General features: G+C 40.5%; 1 protein-coding gene across 1 annotated transcript in view; it reads left to right on the top strand.

Moving 5' to 3' along the window:
• The window catches only part of THSD7A (thrombospondin type 1 domain containing 7A), a 553,675-nt gene that overhangs the window by 148,581 nt on the left and 379,457 nt on the right, over positions 1-25,637 (top strand). Inside the window, exon 3 of the mRNA XM_075062383.1 lies at positions 24,538-25,057. Within this exon, the coding sequence (XP_074918484.1) occupies positions 24,898-25,057 (160 nt within the window). The 5' untranslated portion in view covers positions 24,538-24,897. The remainder of the gene's footprint in view (positions 1-24,537; positions 25,058-25,637) is intronic.

The following is a 25,637-nucleotide window of genomic DNA, read 5'->3' as shown; positions in this document are numbered from 1 at the left end:
TTAATAATCATTTATTGTAGTTTCTCTGTATGTAATTTCATAAATTTTTAAAAGGCAAACTGAAGAACACAAATTCCTTCATGGGAAGCCAGGCTGATACCTACATGGGTCATTAGCAGGGCTGAGACCTTTAGAAGCACAATACGGACTACCACTTGAACTAATGGAATAATGGATATCAGTAGTAGGTGGCTGTCCTCTATGTGGACCAGCCACTAGAGGTGGGTGAGACACTTGGTCACTTGGTTTCACAGATATGTATTGACAGCACAATATTAGTGAGACGTGGGAAACTTAAGTTACAGAACTGAGGTTCTGGAGTGGTGTGTGTGCTGTAGTGGTCACTGACCCTTTTAATTCTGTTGTTCCAAGGTCATACTCTTTCTGCACTGCCTCCTCCAGCCTGTCCCTGTGTCAGCCTGTCTCTCACCACCTCTTCCTCCTAGGCTCCTTGCCCAGCTACTTCCAGTCTCCCATTTTGGGCACTTAATCTGAGTCCCAGTCCTCTCCACATCCCAGCTCCCAATCTCAGACTCCCTCTCTGGGTTCCTTATTCCAGTCTCCCCCTAACTTTATGCCCCAGTCTTCCCCTGCACCCTCCATCACCAACTTCCAGTCCCATTCTTCCCCTGTACAAATTCCCTGTCCCAATCTTAGTCACCTTGCCCAACCAGTCCTGATGTTTTTTCCTCACTCCCAGACTCCTTTCCCCTCATCTACTCCTTCCATCTCCCTGCCCCCCCACCCCCCGATCCTTAACTCTCTCCATTTCAGCCAAGTTGTTCCTCCTCCTCCTTGCTGCCTGGGTACTAGCAGCAGGAACATCGATATTCCTCCCTGATCTTAGTTATTGTTCCCCAAACCACTGTCCTTTCTGTTTGCCAGAGGACCTGTTGCAAGGGAAGTCCTGGTTGGCCATTGCAGCCACTGCACAAAATGAGGATTTTGTTGTTGTTTTTTAAAAAAAACTTATGCTTTGTCCACATTGAGGTGGCTTGACAGATACAGCTCAGGGCATGTCCTTTACAAGGGCACGTCACACCAAATTGCAAATCCTTGCTCCAAACAAAGCATGGAGGCTCTAGAGCTTCTCAGTAAAAAGGCAGTAAGAGTTTTTCAACATAGATAAAACACTATATTTTCCTTCATCTCATTCTGAGATGAAATGTCTGAATCATGTTTGCTGAAACTTTCCAAAAGAATTCGTTCCAAGGCAAGCACTTGCCATGGAAAATTTCAGTTTGAATGGTTTGTTCAACAAAGTTTCAAGCAATTGAAAACTGGGTCTTATAATGGGAAGCATCAGGCAACCTTAACTATGAGTGGCACCAGCTAAGCCCATAATTAAGTTTGTTTGTGAATCTTCTGTGTGAGAGAGAGGGAGAAAGTGTGTTGGATGTATGATCTCTGGCCAGAGAAATTTTAAGACACAAAGATTTCTCTCAACTTATCCTTAATTTATCACCATAGCCAGTAGTTGTCTATGAATTTAAGATTCTCTTTGATCAGAATACTATGAATCCAACATGTTTGGAGTTATAATGAAAAATGCATACTACAAAAAGTCTCTAACCATACTGAAGCCTGTTCCAGGGAATAGTGCACAAGAACTGTTTGAATTGATGATAGATAGTTTGATTTCTCAGTAAAACATGCTAGTTGATAGGTTGAACTTCAGCCTTTGACTACCACTTGAAAAAGCAGATCTCTTTATACTTTCTGGTGCTGGTGCCATTGTGGAGAACTAAAAAAGTACAATGTTCATTCATAAATTCATAGTGTTTAGGGCTAGAAGGGACCATCAGATCATCTAGTTTGATTTCCTATATATCACTAAATTTCACCCGGTTACCCCTGTACTGAATGCAGTAACTTGTGGTTGGATAAAGCATATCTTACAGAAAGACATCCAATCTTGATTTGAAAACATCAATAGATGGAGAATCCTTTGTTTCTCTTGGTACTTTGTTCCAGTGATTAATCACCATCACTTTTAAAAATTTGTGCCTAAATTCTAATTTGAATTTGTCTAGCTTCAGCTTCCAGCCATTGGTTCTTATTATGCCTTTCTCTGCTACACTAAAGAGCCTTTTAGTACTCAGTATTTTCTCCCCATGATCGTTACTTGCCCGGATTGTTGATTATTACTTGCCTACAGTGTCAACCAAAAATCTAACTGCTGCTAGAAAGGGTACATTATTACAGTGTACACCAAAAAAACAAATATGTGGCATACGTATCCAGTTAGTGGAAAGGAGACATAAAAACTTAAATGTAGATGGAAGACTAGATAGTTTTTACTACAAATATTGTTTGTTTAAAAAAAAATCAGAGAAATTTCTTAAAGAAATGATCCCATAGTTGGGCCAGTCCTGCCAGATGATGATGTGGTATCCTCTCACACTGAGGATACCTCTCTAGGGGCGGGAATTCAAGTTATTGGGAAGAGACAGGTAATAGTTATGGGGGATTTGATCATTAGAAACATAGATATCTGGGTTTGCAATGACACAGAGAACTGCATGGTGACTTACCTGCCTGGTGCAAAGAATGTGGATCTCTCAAGACATCTAAGTAGACTTATGTGTAGTGCTGGGGAGGAGCTGGTGGTCATGGTACATGCAGGTGCCAGTAACCTAGAGAAGGATAGGAGAGAGGTCCTGGAGGCCATATTTATGCTGCTAGGTAAGAGATTGAAGTTCAGGACCTCCATGGTAGCATTCTCTGAAGTGTGTCCAGTTCCACGCTCAGGGCCAGGTAGACATGCAGAACTGCAGAATCTCAATGCATGGATCAGATGATGGAGTAGGGTTTCAGATTTATTAGGACCTGGGGAAACTTTTGGGAAAGCAGGACCCTGTACTGGAGGGATGGGCTAATCCAAAATGGAACCAGATTGCTAGCACTTAAAATTAAAAAGGTCATGGAGCAGTTTTTAAGCTAAGGGCTGTGGAAATGCTGATGGGTGCAGAGGAACACGTGATTCAGACAGAGACATCCCTTAGGGGAAGATCTATTAATGGAGACTCTCTATTTCCCAGTAAGGAGAAGAGGATGGAAGATGATAAAATTTGGGTAAGATCTGATGAGAAACAGTCAAATGAAAGAGTCCCATTCAATTACATCATATAATGGCAGACAGCTAAAAAGTGACAATTTTTTAAAGTGCTTATATAGAAATGCTAGAAGTCTAAATAATATGATGGGTGAACTAGAGTGCCTTGTATCAAATGAGCATATTGATATAATAGGCATCACAAAAACTTGGTGGAATGAGGATAATCAATGGGATACAGTAATACCAGGGTACAAAATATATCAGAAGGACAGAACAAGTTGCAATGGTGGGGGTGGGGGAGCACCCTATGTAAAAGAAAGCGTTTAATCAAATGAAGTAAAAATCTTAAATGAACCAAAGTGTACCTTAGAATCTCTATGGATAGTAATTCCATGCTTGAATAACAAGAATATAGCAGTAGGGCTATACTGCTGACCACCTGACCAGGATGGTAATCGTGACTGAGAAATGCTCAAGGAGATTAGAGAGGCTGTAAAAATAAAAATAACCTCTGTAATAATGGGAGATTTTAGCTATCTCCATATTGACTGGGTACATGTCACCTCAGGATGGGATGCCTTAAAAGACTGCTGCTTGGAACAGCTAGTCCTGGAGCTCACAAGATGACAGGCAGTTCTTGATTAAGTCCTGAGTGGAGCACAGATTTGGTCCAAGAGGTACCGGACCAGACTGCTTGGCAATAGTGACCCTAATATAATTAAATTTAACATCCCTGTGGCGGGGAAAACATCACAGCAGCTCAGTATGATAGCATTTAATTTCAGAAAGGGGAACTACACAAAAATGAGGAAGTTAGTTAAACAGAAATTAAAAGTACAGTGCCAAAAGTGTAAGCTGCATGAAAGCTTTTTAAGGACACCATAATAGAGGTTCAACTTAAATGTACACCCCGAATTAAAAAACATAGAGAACTTTTTTAAAAGTACGACCATGGCTAAAGAACAAAGTAAAAGAAGCAGTGAGAGCTAAAAGGTGGAAGTTAAATTCTAGTGAGGAAAATAGAAAGGAGCATAAACTCTGGCAAGTGAAGTGTAAATATATAATTAGGAAGACCAAAAAAGAATTTGAACAGCTAGCCAAAGACTGAAGAAGTAATCGCAAAAAATTTTTTTAAGTACATCAGAAGCAGGAAGCCTGCTAAACAACCAGTGGGGCCGCTGAATGACCGAGATGCTAAAGAAGCACTCAGGGAAGATATGGTCCTTGCAGAGAAACTAAATGAATTATTTGCATCGGTGTTCATGGCTGAGGTTGTGAGGGAGATTCCCAAATCTGAGCCATTCTTTTTAGGTGACAAATCTGAGGAACTGTCCCAGATTGAGGTGTCAGAGGAGATTTTGGAACAAATGGATAAAATAAAACTGTAATAAGTCACCAGGGCCAGATGGCATTCACCCAAGAGTTCTGAAGGAATTCAAATGTGAAATTATGACTACTAACCGTGGTTTGTAACCTGTCATTTAAATCAGGTTCTGTACCAAATGACATTAGGATAGCTAATGTAATACTAACTTTTAGAAAGGGCTCCAGAGGCGATCATCGCAATTGCAGGCTGATAAGCCTGATTTCAGAACTGGGCATATTGGTTGAAACTCTAGTAAAGAACAGAATTGTCAGACACATTAAATGAACATAATTTGTTGAGGAAGAGTCAACATGGTTTTTGTAAAGGGAAATCATGCCTCACCATTCTACTACAATTCTTTAAGGGAGTCAACAAGCATGTAGACAAGGGGAATTTAGTGGATATAGTGTAGTTAGATTTTCAGAAAGCCTTTGACAAGGTCCCTCACCAAAGGCTCTTAAGCAAAGCTAAGAGGGAAGGTCCTTTCATGGATTGGTAAAAGAGAGGAAACAAAGGGTAGGAATAAATGGTCAATTTTCAGAATGGAGAGAGGTAAATAGTGATATCTTCCAGAGGTCTGTACTTGGCCCAGTCCTATTCAACATAGTCACTGGAAAAAGGGGCAGTGAGGTGGCAAAATTTGCAAATGATACAAAACTACTCCAGATAGTTAAGTCTAAAGTAGACTGTGAAGAGCTACAAAAGAGATCTCACAAACCTGGGTGTCTGGGCAACAAAATTGCAGATGAAAATCAGAATTGATAAATGCAAAGTAATTCACATTGGAGACCATAATCCCCTCTATACATATTAATTGATGGGGTCTAAATTAGCTGTTACTACTCAAGAAAGATATCATTGTGAATAATTCTCTGAAAACTTCCACTCAATTTTGCAGCAGCAGTCATAAAAGCTAACAGAATGTTGGGAATCATTAAGAAAGGGATAGGTAATAAGATAGACAATATCATATTGCCTCTATATAAATCCATGGTACGCGCACATCTTGAATACTGCGTCCAAACGTGGTCGCCCCATCTCAAAAAAGATGTATTGGAACTGGAAAAGGTTCAGAAAAGGGCAATAAGAATGATTAGGAGTATGGAACAGGTTCCATATGAGGAGAGATTAATAAGACTGGGACTTTTCAGCTTGGAAAAGAGACGCCCAAGGGGAGATATGATTGAGGTCTATAAAGTCATGACTGGTGTAAAGAAAGGAGATAAGGAAGTGTTGTTTGCTACTTCTCATAACACAAGAACTAGGGGTCACCAAATGAAATTAATAGGCAGCAGGTTTAAAAGAAATAAAAGGAAGTATTTCTTCACACAATGCACAGTCAACCTGTGGAACTACTTGCCAGAGGATGTTATGAAGGCCAAGACACTAACAGGGTTCAAAAAAGAACTAGATAAATTAATGGAGGATAGGTCCATCAATGGCTATTAGCCAGGGTGGACAGAGATGGTGTACCTAGCCTCTGTTTGCCAGAAGCTGGGAATGGGCGACAGTGGATGGATCACTTGATTACCTGTTAGGTTCATTTCCTCTGGGGCACCTGGCAGTGGCCACTGTCAGAAGACAGGATACTGGGCTAGATGGACCTTTGGTCTGAACCAGTATGGTTGTTCTTATATACAAACTGATAACCTTTTCCTAGCACTTCTTGGATGTTGTCGTCCTTCCTTACCCCCTGCTACTCTCACCTACTTACCATATACCATTTAAGTTTCCTCAGATATTTACCAAGTTTAAGGAAGAGAAAGGCACGATCATATAATTTAAACAAACGTGCTGTTATGCTGCCTTTGTTATATAGGGCGAAATAAAAACTGGATGATGACAGTGTGAGAGAGGCAGCAGCTTGCCTTCTTTTTTAGCTGGAGAAATGAATAACAAGTTAGAGAAAAAGAAAAGGCTAAAAGCTACACTTTCAAAGGCAAAAATGACACAGGCATTTCCCTTACCTGTCATGATCTAATGGTAAAACCCGTGAACAATTTATTCTGATCTAAACATGGTCAAGTGTGACACCTAGAGGCCATGTATACTGTATCCCTCAAATAATGCTTTTGGTCCATTTGGGTAACTATTTTTCTTTCTTTGGCTATGAGATTCAGACAGCATGAATAGATTATATTTTAGACCTCAAAAATGGACCCTGACAGATTTTAAAAGATAACTGTTGCATAGTTTTGATAGTATACATTTGTCCACCCATTCCACTTTCTTTATTGTTTCACTCACTGGGCTAAATAATACTGAGACAAAAGACACATCATGCATACATTCCTACTGAGCAATGAATAGTGCTTAAAAGCCTGGAGCAAACCCCTAAGAGAGCACTGTGTACTGCATTCTAGGCTGAAGATATCAAAACCAAGCAATTTTTTTTTATAGATCCTACTCTAGCAGATTCCCTTCTAAACTAAAATATGTGCAAGAGAGACATACCTTCACCACATTACAGGAATAGAATGGGACTTGGCCTATGCAACCACACAAGGAAAGAAGGGAAAGCAAAACTCTTATTTAAACTGTTGTGTGGGCTACCTGGACTTTGGGTCTGGGCACATAAAATAAGCAAATGTTGTATACCTACTAAGTTCCCTTCTCATCCCAAAAGCAGATGGGCCATAAGCTGGAGAAGGAACCTTGATTCCACAGCCTTACTTGCTGACCAACATGGAGGGGTGGCATGTGGAGGGCATCATCATTTACTATTGATATAGGTCATCAGGAAATTACTATTGTCTCCTAGCCACTCAGGACAAGAGAGAAGCAGGGAGGCAGTTGTGTCGTGCAGGGTGTGGGGAGTGTCTGAGGCAAAATGCCTCTCTGGGGTTGTGCAACTTATGTACAACATTTTGCTCAGGGTTGTGCCTAAAATTAAAAAAAAAAAATCTAGCACACTGAATCAGTCAAAGTGGGATATACAGAAGAATGGTTACGTAATCACTGTGATGTGGAGAGAATATTGTGAATACAGGAAAGACGCAGTACTTCCCTTAATTGTGTGGCAAAATAAATAACTGCATGTTGAAAACTGAAGAAAAAAATAAGTATTTTGGGAGATGCAAAAGAAATGAAAGCATAATCTCATCAGTAAGTGGCAACATGCTGCCTGCTTAGAAATTAACATTGTAACCAGATGGACGTATGATGTACAAACACACTGCTTCTGTGGAGCTCTTTTTGGACAAATATTTGGTTGTACTTTATCATTGGCAGCAGTTGTCCCTTTTGTGCCATTCATGCCACTATGGTTTGTTTATTTAAAATGAAAATTGCTGCTTTTGGAAATAAATTAAACTGAAGCAAATGTGATTTGCGAAGGCAAGTCTAATGCTCTAGATGCTATTTCCCATATGATTCAAGAAGGAAAGCAATTTTTATCCAAAAGAGTTTCAATCATATTCTGGTCTTCCTCTATTTGTTGGTTCTGTCATATTGTGTGTGTGTGTGTGTGTGTATTTAATATAAAGTGAGTATGTATACATGCATGTATATAAATATCTCCAGGGGAGAGGAGATTCTGAAGCTTTCACAAGCACATGCAGGATAAGTCTTTGTAAGCCAGCTTTTTACCTGCTGGGCTAAGAAATTTGTGTCTTGTGCTTACTTTCTAGGTTTGGCTCTCTGCATAATTGCCACACAGTGTGTGTTATAGTCTCCTATCTGGAGAGCAGCAGGGAGTAGGTAGGCTTCTGTAGGTAACCCTAGGTCAGGGCAAAGAACCCAGTTCAGGCAGATGCAACTGCCAGGCAGATGGCCTGTGGTATATAATCCTGCAGGAAGCAGGCTAAGCAGCGGAGAGACTCGCTTTGACTCCCAGGGAGATCATCTGTGGAATGTAAGAACTGCAGGGAGTACCTAAGGGTATGCCTACAGTTGGAGCTAGGAGTGTATTTCCCAACTCATGTAGATGTACTCAGGGCCGGCTCCAGGCACCAGCAGGGGAAGCACATGCCTGGGGTGGCACATGCTAAGGGGCGGCATTCCATCCATTCTTGGGGCAGCACAGTCCAAGTGGCTTTTTTTCTTTGCTTGGGGTGGCAAAAATGGTAGAGCCGGCCCTAGATGTACTTGTACTAGTTCTCATGGAGCTAACATTCTGAAAATAGTAGTGTAGCCACAATAGTACAGGCAGCAGTGAATGGCAGGACAGCCTAGCTGTTCTGAGTACAAACCCACCTGAACCCTGTGGGTACACACACAGTTACAGCTATCCTGTGCTTCTACTCACTGCTGCCCATACCACCATGGTTACTCTACTATTTTTAATCTGGTGGCTCAATGAGAGCTAGCATGAGTTTATCTACACAATCTGGGAATCACAGCCCTAGCTTAATATGTAGACATAGCTACATAGACAACAGCTAACATTAGAATAGCAAATAGGGAGCAGCTAAAGGTGGAACTTCCATGGGAATTTCTAGGAAGAATTTTGGGGGCTTTGTTTATGGATACAGCTTCACCCCAGCAACAAAGATGGAGAGTCGTCAGCTATTTGTGTCTTGTATTAGATGTGTCATGTTCTGCTTTCTGCTCGAAGGCAGAGGAGACTTTGTCTGCATGAAGTACAAGCTGGAAGTCCTGATGGAGAAGGTTTGTGGTTGTTAAAAACAGCAAACTGCTTTGTGAGATATAAAGAATGTAAAGGATTTCCTGGATACACAGATCCAGTCAGTACCATAGTAGACCCCAGAGCAGTGGAGAAGACTGGAAATTTTTCACCATCAAAAATAAGAGAAGATGGAGGCTATGTTCAGAGCTGGAAGAACTGAATCAGTTCCGGGCACTGAGTAACATAGAGAACAAGAACCAGATAGTGGTTCTGCAAGAACCAACCAGAGGAAAGAACCAGATAGTAGAAGAAAGAACTGAGAACTGCTATGCAGCTCATACAAGATGGACAAACCCAAGAAAACAATTCACAACTGGTTGGTCCTGATTAGAGACTCCATGCTAAGAAGAGGGCGTGAACATTCTGCAAGGGATAGAAGGACAGTGTTCTGCCTTCCACAAGTGAAAACAAAGGACATCACTGCAAGACTAAATAGGATTGTGAGATCAGCAGGAGAGACTCCTTTGGCAGCAATGACACCACATCAGGCACCATTCCACAGATCCTAGAAGACCTCAAAGATCTGAGAAGGGAGCTGAAGAAGAGGAATATGATTTCAGAAATCCTTTCTGTCCCTTGAAAGATGAACAGTTAGTTAAGTGGTGTAGGGGGAAGCACTGGGGATCTATTATGGAGAGAGGAGATTATATGGTTTTGAGGACTTCCAGCTAAGTAATAGGGTACCAATCTCCTGGATGATACACTTGATGGGGTAGTTGTGAGGGCTTTAAACTAACCATATAGGAGGAGAGTTATAGATGGGAAATCATGGTACAGACATCCAAATATGCAAACCAGCTTCAAGGCATCATGTATATGACAAATCCAAGCACTGAGGGGCAGGGACTATTTAGAAAGGCTGGACGAGCACAAGTCCATCGGGCCAGATGTGCTGCATCCGAGGCTGCTAAAGGAGTTAGCGGATGTGATTGCAGAGCATTTGGCCATTATCTTTGAAAACTCATGGCAATTGGGGGAGGTCCTGGTGACTGGAAAAAGGCTAGTGTAGTGCCCATCTTTTAAAAAGGGAAAGAGGAGGATCTGGGGAACTACAGGCCAGTCAGCCTCATCTCAGTCCCTGGAAAAATCATGGAGCAGGTCCTCAGGGAATCAATTCTGATGCACTTAGAGGAGAGGAAAGTGATCAGGAACAGTCAGCATGGATTCACCAAGAGCACGTCATGCCTGACTAACCTAATTGCCTTCTATGCTGAGATAACTGGGTCTGTGGATGAGGGAAAAGCAGTGGATGTGTTATTCCTTGACTTTAGCAAAGCTTTTGATACTGTCTCCCACAGTATTCTTGCCAGAAAGTTAAAATAGTATGGGCTGGATGAGTGGACTATAAGGTGGGTAGAAAGCTGGCTTGATCATTGGGCTCAATGGGTAGTGATCAATGGTTCCATGTCTAGTTGGCAGCCAGCATCAAGCGGAATGCCCAAAGGGTCAGTCCTGGGGCCAGTTTTGTTCAATATCTTCATTAATGATCTGGAGGATGGCGTGGACTGCACCCTCAGCAAGTTTGCAAATGACACTACAAAAGGAAGGAGTGGTAGATATGCTGGAGGGTAGGGATAGGAAATGGAGGGACCTTGACAAATTAGAGGATTGGGCCAAAAGAAATCTGGTGGGTTCAACAACGACAAGTGCGGAGTCCTGCACTTAGGATGGAGGAATCCCATGCACTGCTACAGACTAGGGGCCGAATGGCTAGGCAGCAGTTCTTCAGAAAAGGACCTAGGGGTTACAGTGGACGAGAAGCTGGACGTGAGTCAACAATGTGCCCTTGTTGCCAAGAAGGCTAATGGTATTTTGGGCTGTATAAGTAGGGGCATTGCCAGCAGATCGAGGGATATGATCATTCTCCTCTAGTCAGCATTGGTGAGGCCTCATCTGGAGTACTGTGGCTAGTTTTGGGTCCCACACTACAAGAAGGATGTGGAAAAATTGGAAAGAGTCCAGCGGAGGGCAACAAAAATGATTTGAGGGCTGGAGCACATGACTTCTGAGGAGAGGCTGAGGGAACTGGGATTGTTTAGTCTGCAGAAAAGAGGGGGGAGGAATTGATAGCTGCTTTTCAACTACCTGAAAGGGGGTTCCAAAGAGAATGAATCTAGACTGTTCTCAGTGGTACCAGATGACAGAAGGAGGAGTAACAGTCTCAAGTTGCTGTGGGGAGGTTTAGTTTGGATATTAAGAAAAACTTTTTCTCTAGGAGGGCGGTGAAGCACTGGAATGGGTTACTTACGGAGGTGGTGGAATCTCCTTCCGCAGAGGTTTTTATGGTCAGGCTTGACAAAGCCCTGGCTGGGATGATTTAGTTGGGGATTGATCCTGCTTTGAGGAGAGGGTAGGACTAGATGACCTTCTGCGGTCCCTTCCAACTGTGATATTCTATGATTCTATGTAAGCAACACAGTTTTAATGGTCTGTATACTAATGCTCACAGCCTATGTAATAAACAAGTGGAGTCTCTGATCTTCTTGTTTGAGAGGTAGCATGATATGATTAGTATTACTGAAGTTTTGTTAGGATGGAAGACTGTTAAAATCAATTGTTACAACTTGTTCCATAAGGATAAAAAGGGTAAAAGGGGAGGCAAATGCCATTTTACATTAAACACTGACGTCTAGACCTGTTAAAGAATCATAGACAATACAGAACCACAGGACCTCAAATACTTAACGATTAAAGTTCAAATTAATACAGTTAAAGATAGGGGCACAGGTAGTCATCTGTAACAGATCAGCAAATCTCACTAGAGTAAAGGACGAACTGCTCTTTAGGTATCTGTCCATGGTATGTAGGAAGAAATATGTTGTTATGGGTGGCTTCAGTGTGACGCACACTTGCTGTACATATCTAAAATAATAGATTATTTCTTTACATAGAAAGTGCTGCATTCAAGACAGGGTAATTTAATACTGAACCTCACTCTGACAGTAAAGAGGAGTTAATGGCTGACCTAAAAATTAGAGGTTGCTTTTGTATCAGTGGTCATGATCTAGCTACATTTACTTTGTGCAAACAGACTATGGCACCAACCTGTAATGTGTAACCTGTATTTGGAACTTCAGAAGGGTCAGTTTTCCAAAGCTTAAGGTAATTATTGGCATAACTGGTAACATAAATTTAACTGGAAAGTGTTAACAAAAACTAAGAATTATTCAAGGAAATCGTACTGGGTGCCTAAACAGCCATGATTCCACAGACATGAAAGAAGTTATGCTAGGCAGGGAGCCATCCTAGTTAAAAGGAGATGTCAAAGTAATGATAAAACACAAAGAGAGAGAGAAGGGAAATGTGGCTTATATTCACTGAAAAAATTTAAAAATGTAGGTGATGTGGATGGAACAGAAAGTTTATCACTTCAAAATCAGTCCTGGATAACTTGCATCCAAGAGTCTTAAGTAAGATTGCCAGTTTTGTTTGGACATATTCCTGGAGGTTTCAGCACATGACAATCTTTAATTAAAATTAATCTTTAATTTCTGGAGACATGGAAACCCCTAGTTTTAAGTGAACTAGCTGAGGAGCATTCTGAACCACTGATGTTAATTTTTAACAGATCTTGGAAAATTGGGGATATTTGGAAGAACTGGAAGACTAGTAATGTAGTTTCAGTATTTACAAAGGGTGAAAGAGATGAACCAGGGTACTATAGTTTGGTTAGCATGATATCTATCCCAGGGAAAATCCTGTAATGATTAATTTGGGACCCTATCAACAAAGAATTTGAGGCTAAAAATATAATTAATGCCAATCAGCATAGTTTAATGGAAGGTAGGTCTTGTCAAAAAATAGACCACAGGTTTGTTTGACAAGATTACAGATCTGTTTGATATAAGCAGTTGTATTATATTATACTTTGATTTCTCCAAGGCATCTGACTTAGTACTTTGATTTTAAAAATTGTGTTATTTGGAATTAACAGAGTCCAGATTAGATGAATTAGATACAAGCTAAATGACAAATCTCAAAATCACTTGTTAATGGGGATATATCAATGACTGGGCACAGTACTAATGGGGTCCCCCACTGATAAGTTCTTGGTTCAGTGCTATTTTAATATTTTTATCAACAATCTAGGCAATGATATAAAATCTTTGGTAGTAAAGTTTGCAGGTGACACAAAGATTAGTGGGGTAATAAATAATGAGGAAAACAGGTTATTGTTAGAGTGATCTGAATCATCTGGTTAAATGGCCACTATCCAACAAAATACATTTTTAATACAGCCCTGTGAAAAGTAATACCTCTGCGAACCAATAACCCGTGTTATACTTATAGGATGGGAGACCATCTTGGAAAGCAGTGACGCAGAAAAGGACTTGGGAGTTATTGTAGATCAGTGGTTCTCAACCAGGTGTAGGTGTACACCTGGTGGTATGCAGAGGTCTTCCAGCGGGTACATTGACTCATCTAGATATTTACCTAGTTTTACAACGGGCAGCAAGAACTAGCAAAGTCAGTACAAACTAAAATTTCGTACAGACAGTGACATGATTCTACTGCTGTATATATTATACATTGAAATGTAAGCATAATATTTATATTCCAGTTGATTTATTTTATAATTATAAGGTCAAAAATAGAAAGTAAGCAATTTTTCAGTAATAGTGTAGCTGTGATACTTTTGTATTTTTATGTCTGATTTTGTAAGAAAGTAGTTTTTAATTGGGGTACACAAGACAAATCAGACTCCTGAAAGAGGTACAGTAGTCTGAAGAGGTTAAGAGCCACTGTCATAGATAACCGCCTCAACGTGAAGTCTCAGTGCAGTGCTGTGGCAAAAGGGCTAGTGCAAGGGTTCTCAAACTGGGGGCCACGAGGGGGGTCATGAGGTTATTACATGGGAGGGCTCAAGCTGTCAGCCTCCACCCTAAACCCTGCTTTGCCTCCGGCATTTATAATGATGTTAAATATATAAGAAAGTGTTTTTAATTTATAAGGGGGAGTCACACTCATAGGCTTGCTATTTGATTGGGGTCACCAGTACAAAAGTTTGAGAACCTCTGGGCTAGTGCAATATTTGGATGTATGTAAAGGAGAATATCAAGTAGAGGTTGCAAAGTGATTTTTCCTTTGTATATAACATTGGTAAGACTACTACTAGAATACTGTGTTCAGTGCTGGTGTCCACACTTCACAAAGGATGTGAAAATACTGGAGCAAGTTCAAAAAAGACACAAAAATGATCCAGGGTCTAGAAAACAAACCTTACAATTTGAGGCCTAATGAGCTCAATGTAACTTATCAAAGGGAGCACTGAGGGTATGTCTATGCTGCAATTAAACACCACCAGCTGGCCCATGTCAGCTGATTCGGGCTCACAGAAACTCTCCCTCCTGGCTGGAGCCTACACTTCATTTTGACAGCCCTGGCACCTAAGCCTGAGTCAGCTGGCATGCAGTGGCGAATTAACGCATGGACCCATTGGGCCCTGTTCATCAGGTTTTTGCTGAAACGAAAGCTCTTGATAACCTTACTCTTTGCAAGGCGGTGGCAGGAAATCAGACAACGGGAACATGGCCTTCCAGCTGATAGTTGATGCAAACAGGCAAACAAAAGTGCTTTCACTCAAATCTTCTATTTTATTTAGTCTCCAGCACTTACACACATCCGCAACAGGTTAGTAGAGCAACAGATTACCCTCAGAATCAGATTTACCCAGGATCTTGAGGAGGTCTCGAGTGGATAACTGTAGATGTCAGGGCCAGCCTTCTGTATGCAGGGGAACTTCGGAGGTGTCCAAGTGTCCATCGAGCTCAGGTTTCTTCCTCTTTTTATATGCAGTTTGTTAGTATTACATAGCTTGTTCATCCAAAAATTAAAATAAAATAAAACTCCAAAGAAAACAAAAAAAAAAATCTGCTGAGCAGAAGCTAAGGTAAATGTGGAGTTTTCCACCCAGTTGTTTTCCATCAGTTAACCGGCTGTATTTCACAAAGCAATACTTAACCATTGCCAGAATTTCCATCTTGCAAAACCACATGCTTTGGAAAAAACTCAAGTCAGGAGGGCACAAGGTCATGTTTACTCTATGTGGTCACTCATGTCTCCCTCTCCTCCTGGTCTGTTAATTGTGTTAAGGCTGCTACAAAGGCCTTACAGGTACTTTCAGCAATAAGCATAAAAATTGGTATTTCAGCTGCTGGGCAGTGGTTTAGACATGTTACTGGTTTAACAAAATTTCCTTCTTACAGCCCATGCCCAGGGTCCCCAGCCAATTTGGGGGGCCCTGCAGGAGCCCTGGAACCTGTGTAGAAGTGGGAAGGCCACTGGTGCAGGAACTGTGGCCCTGCTCCTCCTCTTCTGCCTGGGACTCCTCTCTCTTCTCCTCCTCTTCCCATTGAGGCCCTGCCCCTTGGCCAGGCTGAAAGCCAGAGCCAGGCCATGGTAAGAGTCACCCAGGGCAGGTGGAGGGACTGGAGCTTCCCACAGTGGCGTGGGATCCCTGAATGACTCTTACCACTGCCCGGCTCCGGCTTCTAGCCTGGCCATGGGGCGGGGCCTTGGAGGGGAAGAGGAGGAGCAGGGGGTGGAGTCCCATGGTGAGAGGACGCTAAGGCCCACCTTAGTCCTTTTCCCCCTTCCCCCCCTGCACTGGGAAGAAGCTGGTGCTACTAGCAGGGACTGCACTTCGTGTCAGGAGAGCTGATCACCTTATTATGTACCCTGCCACAAAGTGCAGCCCCAGCTGCTGCCACTTCACACCTCTCCAAGGCACCCCTGGAATGTAGGGTGCCCAAATGTTCTTTGTGTTCTTAATCTGCCTCTGCTGACATGGGCCAGCCAGCAGCATTTAATTGGTGTGTAGACATGCCCAGAGAGATGCTTTGATCACTGTGAATAGACACTTACACTTGGAAAAGATATCCAATAGTGGAGTTTTTTAATCCTGCTGGAAAATGCATAAGAGCCAATGACTAGAAGATGAAGTTAGACAATTTCCACCTCGAAATAAGATATGATTTCCTAGCAGTAAAGCTAGTTAAAACAATGGAATAATTCACCAGCATCTTTAAGGTGAGATTAAATATCTTTTAAAAGATATGATTTAATCCATTTTTCTGGGAGAAATTCTACAGCCTATGTGGGCAGGGGTACAGACTAGATGATGATAGTGGACCCTTTTGGTCTTGGAATCTATTAACCTATGAGTGAGTCCCCCTGTTCTCCCCATGGCTCATGAATGATGGGAATGAACAGGATTGGTTGCATTTCCCTGTACATGCTCTTAACACTTGCAGCTTTGCATTTAGAATAATGACCACAATCAAATCCCCTGCTTCTGGGTTTTAAACACTCAGTTGCAGAGGTCAGGAAGGAATTCCTCCCTCCCCCAGTGCTCATGTTAAGGCTGATTCCCCACGCTGGCACTTCAAGTGCAGAAGGTGGGGGCCTGCAAGGATTCTAAAAATTTATATTTGCCACTCCAGGCTTGTATTAAACTCCCAAGGTTACAGCTTTTCTCTGACCTTGAATTAGTAGATGCTGCCACCACCCAAGTGCTACCCACCCCTTTGACACTTGAGAATTCCTTCCTGTAGGGTACCCTCAAGCCCTATCACCCCACCCCACCTCCGGGGAAAAGCTGAGAAACAAAACAAAGGAAATCAGCACTTGCCACCAGCTAATTTAACAACATGTGTCTTAAGAGGTTTGTGCACAAAAATCCAATTCTGTTCATTAAAAATGTAAATTTTATTAATGAAAAGAAGAAAATACATCTGGAAATTTAAGCTTTTGCTCGATTTTAAAAAAACATTAAAAGGATTAAGCATCAAGAATAGTTCTCTTGAGGTCCAGCTTAAAGGTTACAAGCAAAACAAAAGCATCAGGGGTTAGCACAAAGGAGTCCACAAGCCATTAAGAAATAAAAAGAAATAAACCTAATTGTGTCTTTCTAGACATTTCCTAGGTAAATTAAGTTGTCATGGTATAAGAGGGAAGATCCTTTCATGGATTGAGAACTGGTTAAAAGACAGAGAACAAAGGGTAGGAATAAATGGTAAATTCTCAGAATGGAGAGGGGTAACTAATGGTCAGTCCTAGGCCCAATCCTATTCAACTTATTCATAAATGATCTGGAGAAAGGGGTAAACAATGAGGTGGCAAAGTTTGCAAATGCTACTAAACTGCTCAAGTTAGTTAAGACCAATGCAGGCTGTGAAGAACTTCAAAAAGATTGCACAAAACTAAGTGATTGGGCAATAATATGGCAAATGAAATTTAATGCGGATAAATGTAAAGTAATGCACATGGGAAAAAATAACCCCAACTATACATACAATATGATGGGGGCTAATGTAGCTACAACTAATAAGGAAAGAGATCTTGGAGTCATTGTGGATAGAACATAAGAATGGCTGTACCAGGTCAGACCAAAGGTCCATCTAGGCCAGTATCTGTCTACCGACAGTGGCCAATGCCAGGTGCCCCAGAGGGAGTGAACCTAACAGGCAATGATCAAGTGATCCTGCCACCCATCTCCATCCTCTGACAAACAGAGGCTAGGGACACCATTCCTTACCCATCCTGACTAATAGCCATTTATGGACTTAACCACCATGAATTTATCCAGTTCTCTGAAGATGTCCATGCAGTGTGCAGTGGCATTCAAAAAGTGTGGTGGAGAAAGCGAATAAGGAAAAGTTATTTACTTGTTCCCATAATATAAGAACTAGGGGCCACCGAATGAAATTGATGGGACAGCAGGTTTAAAACAAATAAAAGGAAGTTCTTCTTTACACAGCGCATAGTCAACCTGTGGCACACCTTGCCGGAGGAGATTGTGAAGGATAGGACTATAACAGGGTTTAAAAGAGAACTAGATAAATTCATGGAGGTTAAGTTCATTAATGACTATTGGCTAGGATGGTTAAGGAAAGGTGTCTCTAGCCTGTTTGTCAGAGGGTGGAGATGGATGGTAGGAGAGAGATCACTTGATCATTACCTGTTAGGTTCACTCCCTCTGGGACACTTGGCATTGGTCACTGTCGGTAGACAGATACTGGGCTGGATGGACCTTTGGTCTGACCCAGTATGGCCGTTCTTATGTTCTGATCTACTTTCATATCTGGGGTTGCAAATAAGTAGTTTCTAAGTATAATACCAATGATTTTTCATACCTGGCCCAAAACTTCTCACAGCATAGCTGCTCCCTGTCTGCCTCTCCCCGAGAACAACAAACAACAGAGAAAAGGGGAGTCTTGTTTCAATTTTAAAAAATTCTAGCCTTCCCATTGGCTCTTTTGGCCAGGTGCCCACTCACTTCCTTTTACCTGTGCATAGCAGTGAGACTTTTTAACCCTTTACAGGTAGAGCAAGTAGAGAATACTTACTAAGAGAGACTGTGCATCCACAACAGGGAGTTACCACCCCCCCCCTTCATTTATCACAGCATAACTGCTTGATGTTTGAGAGAGAGTGTGATTGTCTGTTTTTGTTTTTTGCCTTACTCTGAAGCATTGGGGATAGGCCACAGCTGGAAACAGGACACCAGACGGAGTGGACCAGTGCTCTGTGGTGACACCCCTTTCTTAGATTCTTATTTGGTATATCTTGCTTACTTGCTCAGGGTCATAGTGATTGCTAGATTTGGGGTCAGAAAGAATTTTCCCGCCGGTCAGATTGGTAGGAAACTTTGTGTGTGTGTGTGTGCCTCCTTCTGCAGCACAGCTCGCCTGCTAGCATCATCTGGGCATACCTTGCCTTTTAGGGGCATTGGGCATTGGTGGCACCTCCATCTCTTTTGTTCTCTGCCTGTGGCACACAACCATTCGGTCTCCTGAGGACTGAAATGTTGTAGTCTCGCCAAAATCATTGGTCTCAATATAGGATTGTCTGGGTGAAATATAATGGTCTGTGATATACAGAAGGTGAGATTAGATGATCTAATTGTTCCCTCTGGTCTTCACCTCTATGAAATCTTTATCATGCAACAATTTGAATGTTTAATACATAAACCGCTCTTTATTTAAAAAGCAATAATGAAGAAACAATGATCTAGCAGGACTGGCTAACTTTGTGTCTTCTTATGATACTCCATGGTTAAATTCTGCTGTATTTTCATAAAAGGTTTTAACTTTAATCACATGGCTTTCTATAAAACAAAAGGTTACTCCTCTCAGTATCCTTTGTCAATCATTTATCTGGAAAGTTCATAGAGTTTGCCTATATTGCTGTTGTGTCTTGCACAAATGAATATCTCTGACTATATATCCAGCTTTTCTCCACTGGGACTCATAAGTTAGTGTCCTGAAGAGTGGTAATGACACTGGTAGTATAACAATGTGAAGGATTGACAGAGACTAATGTTTGTGACTTTGCTTGTATAACCTTGTCTTTTCTAGGTATATTTAAACATTTATTTTGGAACACCTAAAATATATGTAACTATGACAAATTAGGTTTCTCATGTACATGTTGGACCGTGAGTTCTTGACCTGAGGATTATGAACAAGTAGCATGAGTCATGATCACCTTTGCCTTCCCGTATTGCTAAGTGGGAGGGCAGTCTCAACACGAACCTAGCCAGATGGGAAGAGGGTTATGAAGTAAAGCGTGTCCTACTGTGGTAAAGGTTGAGAATCACTTAAAATGCAGTTTAATCTTAAAGGCAAAATCCATCATCACTAGTGATTGAAGTTCTAATTTTTGGACTGTGGACCAAAAGAGAGTGATCATTGGCCAATTATACAAAAGAGCAAAATGATGGAAATGATCCTTTTTATTAGATTAATGAACAATAAAGTATTAAAGGCTTGACTTACCTCTTCTGAACAGGAAAATGCAAAATGTACTTGTCTGAGTTAAGACCATTGTTTCTAAAGAGCTTCTGCCAGAAAGGAGGGTAGCTTTAAACTGCACCTGTGATTGAGGTTGTCCATGGATATGCTAAACCCTAATCCATGCTTCCTTCATTAGTGTAACCCACCTTGACATCTATGTAGGTTGGCTATAGATTCTCTACAGTGAACCAGAGGTTGCCGGTACATTCATGTACCCTTTTAGGTCAACTTTGTACTGTCAAGGGCCTGTGTTTTAGGATATGTGAAGACTTCTGTGTGTTTCAGAGCTTAATCAAGACTTAATCCAATAAAAGGGATAATCTAAAATGTACTCTTTGACCTATAACAGTTTGGTCATTTGACTATCTTAAATAAATTGGCACATTACAATACCCATTCTAGTTTTACAAATACAAAAAGTTACATTCAGGTTATAAACTGAAACAATTCAAATCAGCAATTCTAAAGTTGCAGTTCTTACTCTGCCACACTGCACATATATATATATATATAAGAATAAACGTTCAATTCCAAATAAAGTGTCATAAACATATATCACTGAGAGGGAAATTCTGGACCACTGGTTGTTTTTGATGCAGACTTCAAAACTTAATGGAAATTTTGTGGTGCTCGTTTACCAATGAGGGTATTTTTGAGAGGCGCAAGAGGGAAGTATGTAGAGATTTTAACAACATATAGGATACAAACTTGTAAAGTTTCAACTTCTGAGGTTCTTGTGAACTACAGTTCGGTATCCTTGTGCCAAAACCTTTGTATCAATTTTTCCAATTCAGAAAAATATTTAATCTTTTCATAAACACAAAAATGAATGAAGACTAATCAGCCAAAGAAAATATCAGCCAAAGAACGCCCAAAAGAACATGTGAATACAAGGGATTATAACAGATGCCCAAATATAACCATAGCTTTATTAATTGACAAATGTATAATGTACCTCCATAATATTTTTTTTAACTATCAAGATATAATTTAATTGATTGGTTCTGAATGGCTTGTGTCACAGTAACTGGGCTAGCTTAATCGTGTCCCCTTTCTGGTCTCTGTGTGTGTGCCCTCTTAGATATTCCATGCCTTTTTCTATCTTGGGATGGAATTTTGCAATTCCCCCATTCTTAGGCCATATCTACACTTACTGGGGATCGGCGCTGCTGCAATCGATATAGCAGGGCTTGATTTAGCAGGGCTAGTGAGGACTTGCTAAATCGATTGCAGAGCACTCTCCGGCTGCGTAAGGTAGAGAGGAGTAAGGTAAGTTGATGGGAGAGCGTCTTGCATCAACAGAGCGCAGTGTAGACACCTCAGTAAGTTGAGCTAAGCTACGTCAACGCCAGCTACGTGACCAATGTAATACCGTGACTGGACTGTCTTTTCAAAACCCAAGTATTGTTTGTTTTAGCAGTAGGAAAAAGGATGTAGGGAAAAAAGTATTTTAAAACAACAATCTGCATGCATGTCTGTCTTATCTAAAGGTTACCATCCCCTGATGGTAGTATAGCAGGACTATCTCATTCATGCTAGAGCTGGGTGAATTTTTTTCAGCTGAGTCTTTTTTCAGCACAAATGCAAAATGTGATGATCCCTACACTTTTTGTGAGTTTGTGCCTGTTTTGCCCAAATGTATATGCTGAAAAAATGGACTAAAACCAAACAGATCCCCCCGCCCCCCTGGCAAGTCATACTGTTCATTTTGACATCTTTGAAATTGTCAGTGAACAAAGTAATTCACACCTCTATACTTCAGGCACCCTTAGTAGGTGCCTGTTTCTCATTCTGGTTTCTCCCAAGCAACTACTCTCTCTCTTGAGAAGACTTCTTTTTCAAGCTACCCATCTTCTTTTGTGTTTGCTGGCCTTTTCCTGTCCTGGTTAAAATAGTTTTGTAGGTTGGCTGGAGAAGAGATAGAATCTTCAAATCTAATAGTTTAGGGTTCTTAAGAGAAAATGCCCAAAGTGCTTACCTAGGGGTGATCTGTCAGAAGCCATTTTTACTCTTCACCTTCATGTTTGTTTTTCCCCCCAGACTATCCTTTGTTAAGTTAACCCAGTAAATTCATACATAAACATCCCCTAAACCAGATCTTTATATGGTATTCATAAAGTATTACCAAACAGCTCCAAATCTATCACAGCTAAACAGGACAAACTGAGGATATAAATATTTTTGCATATTTATTGTATTTTATATGTTTTGTTTGCATATTTATATTTATATACATATTTATATTTTTGTTTGATAATTTGAAAAAAGTTTCAGTCATATTCAAAAATGAAATGAGTATGCCACATTGGGGCCAATATGTTTCTTGTAAATTTTCAGAAGCATGCGAATGTATAGTTATAGAGATAGAAATATGACTCTGGGTGTGTGTTATTTATGATACAGATGCGTGTTTATATTAGAAACAATTCCAGATCCATTTGTTGTACTGTGCTAACTGCATGGCTACTCTGTGTCCCTAGGGTCATGTACAAGATATGTATAGTGGTATTCTTACAAGATTCATATAAACTCAGGGTTAAAATCTTCCATGCTCCATTAAATTTAGTGCCTTTGAAAAGGGTCCCCTCTTGGCTTTGTAGCCCTGTAAGTCTTACTTCTCCCCTGGCACAAACTTTAGCTATTGCCTACCATTTTTACTTTGAAAAATAAAAGGACTGTGTAGACTACTTATCTACTTGTATAATTAAAATAGAACATAAACTACTGTCACAGAGTCCTTGTTAAATAATAAAGGCATTTTCTCAAACAGAGAATGTATTCACAATCTTATTTTGAAATAAGTTACATGTAAATTTCATATGCCGAGTATACTTGTCCCCTAAGATAAATCATAAGATTTCCCTGTGAAGTGGCCCTGAGCTATAAATTCAAAGGACTTCCCTAGTTTAAAGCAGCATTACATTTTGGCGCACCAAACACCACAAGTAAACTGGTTCTGTGTGGTTTGCAAATGAACGTACAGCACAGTGTGAGGAAGAAAAATGAGTGAGATACATGCATTTTTTACACTACCTTAGCTGTAATGCAAGTCCTGCATCAGGATGCTATACATTTGTTAGGATCATGGCTTTCTATGTATCCCTTATCAACCTATAATCTCCTGATTGTTGCCTGTTTTTCAACAGCTGAGGAACAGTAATCCACACTTGCTTATCTCTCTTAATCACAGCCTCACAGTTCTAGGACTCCTTGAGCCTTTAATTCCGTTTTACAGGCGTAACAGAGTGGAAAGTAAACAAAGACAAATTTGCAACCTTCAACATTGCTAATTTGCTCTGATGTCAGAATATTTAAACAGACAAGGATTTGGGAATTATTTGATTGAGGCTGCTTTTAATCTAATGCATGTGAAAAGGCTGAGTCTGGGAAGGTTCTGCAAAATGACAGGCATCCCAAGAGAGGCTTTCTGAAGGTTTCCTCTATCAGCAGCACTAGCTTCATCATTTAGAACTCTGTGGTTGCTGTGGTGTTAGAATGCATTCACATAGTGGGTTTGTTTTTTTTATTGGTGTGTGACAATCACTCTTCTGAGAACATTTCTCTTTTGCCTTTCAGTTTGTTGAGAACTAGGCCAACAGGCTTGTTATTGTTTCAGTTCAGTAGGGGATAAGCTTTGTTTAAAAAGACCCCTACTGAAAAAGAAATAAAACCTTTGTCACCTTCCACACTTCCGTATATCCCTGACAGTCTGGTATAGCCTGTAAATTTTAGATCAAAAGTCTTCAGTATAATTTAATTTCCTCTTTACAAACTCATAGATAACTGGGTCTTCAAAGTACTTTGAATTACTTACAGTTTACATTTTGTGCATGTACACATGTATGCATATCTATGTGTATGCATGCTGATTAGATGGAAAAGGGGTGTGTGTATGCACATGTGCATGCGTAAATATATATTTCATGTGCATGTGTAAGATGTTTCTCCTGCTCTCCCTGTGTGTATATATTAACAAAAAGAAAAACAGGTGGCCAGCTATAATTAAAATCTAATTCTGCAATTTAGTTTTTTCGGATGATAGATTTATAAGAACTTCATTGCTAGTTGTTTTTAGATGTGCAGATATGTGGTTTATTAAATTGTCAATAATTTTTAATTATCAGCTCCTGTGATTTTTTTATCTGTCTCTCTTGTGCACACTAAACTCAGATACCACAAGGATAGCCCTGTTATAACCACTTACGTGTACTCCTTTTACATTCTTTCAACAGACTGCTTTAATGTTATTATCTGAAACAGGTTCATTTGAATAAATATGCATTAAAAAGGTTTTCATTGTTTCCTGAGGTCTCTCTTTGTGAGGTTTGAGTTTAGTGCATGTATAATCATTTATAAATATTTTGATTGTTTGCACAATGATAAACACATCATATATATTTTTACCAATACAAAATATGGCTCAAGTTGTATATTCTGAACTGCATCTATATCAATGCAGTTAATTTAAATAAAAAATCCAGCATAGATTTTAAATTTAGAAAATCATTGATTTTTTTTAAGGGCTGTTACTTGTTTCTCAAGTGTGCCTGATGGTTTTTTATTAGTATGTGTCCTTGTGATATTTTAGACAGAGGTGTACAGAAGGCAGCATTTTGCAGTTGCTATATGCAGTGCTATTACAGCTTTGGGTTGTGTGTGTTTCACCTCATCTCTTTCTCACTCTCTCCAGCTGGTGTAAATAACTGCTGCTGCCTCCCAGACCAAGATAACCTGCTCAGTCAGCTGGAGCCCCCTGTGGACAGCTGTCTCTCTCCGCTGATGGAAAACTGCTACTAACCTCTGAATGGAAGAGAGTGGAGCAACAACCACACTAGTAACTGCAGCAGTAGCAGTAATAGCAGCAGCAACCGAGGTCTCTATTGTTCCTTGGTGTTAAACAGTTTTTCCTTTTCAGCTGACATGCACAATAGCTGGGAAGAGGTTTCCATTCTGCCCTCTCTATGAAGAAATTCTGAAGGGGAGAAAATTACTCAGACAAGGGTTACCCTTTGTGCTGCAGATTTTGACACTGAAGCAGCCTTCTGAAGGCATGGGGGTGAGAGTGGGAGGCACAGCTTTATCCGGTGGCCCAGGGGCTTCTGCTGTTTCAATCCGGTGTACTGGAGTTCTTGTGGTTCTTCTGTTTGGAATCTGGGAAGCTAAAGCACAAAGTGAATTTGAAACTTCTTCTGTATATTTGTGGAAGACTGGTAAGTAAAGAAGTGTGTCACATTAATATATTTTTATCACATTTATTTCCAGTTGTGACTGTTACTATCTTATCTATGTTCCTAATATTTTTCTTATGGTAGAAAATCAATTTGTACCATTTATTGATGGACAGATGTCTGAGAAAACAAATTAGGTCATTTTTCAGGGTTTTGTTAAAAGGAATGTGACAATTTTTTTTTAAGTGGATCTTTGCACTCCTGGCTGTTTTAAAAGCTCTGTATTATATGTCAGTAGAGTAGAACAGTACAGAACTGGACTTTCATAATGGAAGGTAAAAATTGTTACAGGAAGATTCAGCAGCGTTAACAGGGTGTTAAAAATATTGATGTTTCACGAAGAAAGATGTAGTTCAGGATGTGTATTCATGTAAGCTTTATACTGACATGTAATGTATTCAGTGTGGTAATTGATGAGGAGTTGGGTTTGTTACATTTAGGTTTATATAGGACACATGAAAGCTAATGATGGATTAGGTGAAATAATCCAAGTGATGCCAGATCTCATAACCAAAGAGCCAAAGGCAAATAGGCTATGTGGATTCAGAATCACACCAGATAG

This window comes from Chelonoidis abingdonii, chromosome 2 (genome assembly GCF_003597395.2).
Source record: "Chelonoidis abingdonii isolate Lonesome George chromosome 2, CheloAbing_2.0, whole genome shotgun sequence".
Taxonomy (NCBI): domain Eukaryota; kingdom Metazoa; phylum Chordata; order Testudines; family Testudinidae; genus Chelonoidis; species Chelonoidis abingdonii.
This window is presented reverse-complemented; position numbering and strand designations above follow the sequence as displayed.